The sequence below is a fragment of the Coffea arabica genome, chromosome 2c (genome assembly GCF_036785885.1).
Source record: "Coffea arabica cultivar ET-39 chromosome 2c, Coffea Arabica ET-39 HiFi, whole genome shotgun sequence".
Lineage (NCBI taxonomy): Eukaryota > Viridiplantae > Streptophyta > Magnoliopsida > Gentianales > Rubiaceae > Coffea > Coffea arabica.
Genome location: NC_092312.1, coordinates 22,271,973 through 22,276,122, shown reverse-complemented (window position 1 = coordinate 22,276,122; position 4,150 = coordinate 22,271,973). Strand labels below are relative to the sequence as shown.

Here is a 4,150-nt window from a genome sequence, read left to right as displayed (position 1 = left end):
GTAATTTCAACTTCACACAAGTTAAATAAATTCATTTAGGATTAAGTAATTAATGCCTTTGAAAAAAAATGATTTAGTTTAGTTAGATAAAATAATTTTTATGTTTATTAAATTATTTTTAATTCATAAATGGGACGGGTCACATCGGGTCATATCAGGTCACCATGGGTTGATCCGAAATTGACCTGTTTTCTTTTCGGGTTCGACCCAATTCTAACCCGGACCCCGAAACCTCAACCCAAATCCATTAATTTCGTGTTAGGTTCGTATTGTATTTTCGGGTCGTGTTAGGAATTGCCACCCCTAGAAATTATGCAGATACTACCTTTCTTCTTTTTTTTTGCTTTTTAATCGAACAGTAAATTCAGTGTGGCCGGATTTTACAAAAATGTTGACTGTCAAATAACCTAGTTATCATGATAATAATAATTAATAATTGCTTTTCATGAACATGGAAGAGGCAGATAAAGGGCATGTCATGAGATCTGGAAATTTACGTAGCAAAAAGTACAATTGCACTATAGAAACTTGAAAGTAATAGATATTTTGAGATGTTGCGGGTGGGAGCTCCCTTTCTTGCAACAGTTCAACACCACCTCATCACAACAACAAATCAAATGACTTAGATATCATCATAATAAGCCTCCTGTCGTTGTGCTAATCCTTGTTCTGGAAAGAATAAAGAGGGGAAAAAGTGGTTTAAAGAACAAACGATAAGGGATAATTTCAGAAACGTCAGAATTATGAAAAAAATTAAGATTAATCTCACTTTATACGCCCAAACTTCTACACTATTCTTACTTTATACCCGGCATTTCAAATTTTGATATATTTTGCACTCTAACCTCTCATATTTGTACGGCTTAAATCCAATCAACAATATTGATAGTAAATTTACGAAATGGAGAATAGTGCGAATCAATGACACTGCATCATTTCGTATAATCTGCGATCCTTTGATCTTTTTTGATCGCTTTTAGTGTATTATCATTAATTTGTACGGGCCTCTATTCCATTAATTTTGCTAATGTTATTGTTGATTGGACTTAAGTCAAACAAATCTAAGAGTTTGGGATTCAAAGTATCCAAAATTAAAATTAAAGGTGTAAATTGAAAATGTGATACAAGTTTAGAGCTACAAAATGGATTTAGTCCAAAAAATTATGATAAACTCAAGAGGAATATATCACAATTACATTTCTCTTTGAAATATGGTTATCAACTCCCCAAAAAAAAAAAAACATAAATGTCAAAAAGTTGAAGCTGACTTATCAGCTATTAATCGATTAGCTGATCACTACTTCAAATTAAGCAATCCAAACAAATATTTTCAATGGGCGTTCTACATTAACTTTCAATATACCTTTTGCTTTTCCTTTTCCCTAATGTTTTTTGGTTGTGTAAACTAACTAATCACGGTAGTGAGAACAGTTGTGCCCAGTTAAAGACACCAGAATGACACCAGTCCCAGAAGCAAGACACACCAAGTTGACAAGGAACCAATTCTTAAATCAACTGCATAGTTTGAGGATAGATCGGATTCTGAGAAATTCTGAATGCTGAAATTAGGATTCGAACCATAAAGAGCTTGTATCCCCCTAATATCATCAAGCTTCAAGTCACTCTTCTTTTCTCTGGGTTTCAAACTTGGGTACATAACAGCTTCCTTAACTGAAGTGTGTGCCAACCCTAACAAATGCCCAATTTCATGCGTAGCCACGGACTCCAAGTCAATCGCCTCGTCCGACTTCTCCACTTGAAAATCCACAGCCCATGTCTCAGCTGCATCAAGGTGAAATCTCCCGCTCTCTGGTGAAAATGCATGACCCAAAATCCCAAGCACTCCATCAAAAGCCTCCTCATCTCCGTGATCACCCCTGTAAAACCCTATTTTGATATCTGCAAAACCGTAATCATCCGTTTCCACGAATCTCACGGGAATAACTGATGCCCAATGTCCAAAGGCACGTTTGCAAGCATCCCTTATATCTTGCAGGCTCAAAGAAGTGATCAAATTCGCGAGAGAAAATGCATAAGTTAGAGTCATCGGTATGCTCCGATCCCACCTCGGCTGGCCTCCAAAAAATGCATAATGCCTCGTTGCGTGCAACATTTTAGGCACGTCTCTTACGCCACACCTAGGTGACATGATCTGATCAATTGTGTTGGAGTCTAGCTTACCTGTAACTGGAAGGCCTAACTTTGCTTGGTATTTATTCACGGCTAGCTCAAATTTTTCATCGAATAAATCGGTGAAGTTCATTTCTTCTTCAACCTTCAGATAGCCAAAATGATGGAAATATTTCTTGAGCTCGGACATGTCACTAACTTGGCTTCCTCTGCTGGCATCTAGGAATTTTTCAAAATTTTGCCACTTGTAGGTGTAATTTTTAGCGGGTAAGGTTCTATCTTGGTAGATTGGAGTTGTTCTAGCAGAGAGGCATGGTGAGGAAATGAGAAGAGGCAGGAGAACAAATCCAAAAAATAACGAAAACATGGTGGGCTTGTTTGGTGCGAGGACCGGAAGATGGATATATGTAGGAATCTCATATTACAATTAAGAAAAAAGGTAATGTTTCAACATTCTGATTTGGGAAGTAGATACGTCACTAAGAAGCTATTTAATCGTCATTGAGATATTGTTAGCTGTGATGTAGGAATAATTGACAATGAAGTCAATATAATATCCCATCCATCTGCTCAACAAAAGATATCATGGAGAAGTTGGGTTGAATCTTCTTGTTTGTGCGTGTTGGTTGGGTATCTTTTTCGTGGGTACATAGAATCTGACTTTTGGACTAAAATGGTTGATGATTTCCATTATTAACTCCTTTAGCTTATTTTCCGTTTGTGCCCAAGAAAGGCAAGGAGATTGGAGTAGTATCTTATGCTCCTGGTGCCATGAGGCAACCAATAGTAATTTGTTGGCCCCGGACGGGAATGAAAAGTCGCATAATTTCAATATAGTTTGTCATATAACTAATAAATTTATTCTTCTAAATGAAATTAAAGTTGAGTGTTAGATCAGCACAAAATGTATTTCATTTTCTCAACTATATAGTTATTAGCAAAAAAAGAAAAAAAAATGCCAGCAATCTTGAAGTCTTGGAGGTGTCAGAAGCAAGCAGAAGTTTTTGGTACGGCAGAACGTGATTTTTTTCCAGTTGTTTCATGTTCAAGTTAAGGTTGGCTAACCTTTTGAAGCAACTAGCATCGCACCTCAGTACCAGAACATCGCTGCAGGTCGTTAAAGGTTATGATTGATTTATTGCTGCCCTTGTTTTGACGGGTCGTTTGTAAAAGGATCCAATACGGGATATTGCAGTGGTAGTTCGAGAAGTGTAAAAGACTCAAAGGCGTCCGTCAACAGCATCAAAAAAGTCTCAAGTCAATTTCTCATCTGTTTTATACCTCTCCAATTTGGGTTCCTAGAATGACTTTTGACCCCAAAAAAAAAAAAAAGAGAGAGAGAGAGAGAGAGAGAGAGAGAAAGGGTTCCTGGAAAGACTAGGTGCAACTCTTGGAAAAAGTCTTAACAACTTCTCGTCTTCTCGGCTTCCTCTTCTTCTTCAATATTAATTCATTAGCAATACTAGTTCAATCTTCAAAATACATGCATTGTATGTAACAAAACTTGATTGCTAAAGACTAGATCATTTTGATTTTTCTCATGGAGGCTCTTGACTCTTGATTGCCTGGCAACTTTGCTTTTTGATTTCATTTTATTTCTTTAGCACGATGCTTTTTAAGTCAATTAGGAATAGAAAACGCAAATTCACAATTTAATTTGATCTCTCTCATGGAAGCTCTCGACTCTTTGATTAACTTATTATCTTTCCTACCTATTTTCCCACTGCTTTTTGCAGCCAAATTTTACTACACATGAAACATTTCCATAAACAGAAGCTTAACAAGAAACGTCCTCTAATTCTATTTGGGAATATTAAGATAGTTTGAACACGGTTTTTTTTTTTTTTCAACGCAGTGGGTATCTGGGTCTAGAGCTGTTAAGCCAATCAAGTAGCTCGAAAGCTCGTTAGAGCTCGGCTCGTTAAGACTCGAGCTCGGCTCGTTAATTTTGGTTAACGAGTCGAGCTCGAGCTCGAAACATGCTCGTTTAGTTAACGAGCCGAGTAAGCTCGCTCGTTTG

General features: G+C 37.0%; 1 protein-coding gene across 1 annotated transcript; it reads right to left on the bottom strand.

The window, feature by feature from the left end:
• Positions 1-1,128: 1,128 nt before the first annotated feature.
• LOC140035234 (metalloendoproteinase 4-MMP-like) lies at positions 1,129-2,658 on the bottom strand. The gene has a single exon (XM_072075336.1). The coding sequence runs from the start codon at positions 2,495-2,497 to the stop codon at positions 1,442-1,444; it is 1,056 nt and encodes a 351-aa protein (XP_071931437.1). The 5' UTR covers positions 2,498-2,658; the 3' UTR covers positions 1,129-1,441.
• Between the last annotated feature and the right edge of the window lie 1,492 nt (positions 2,659-4,150).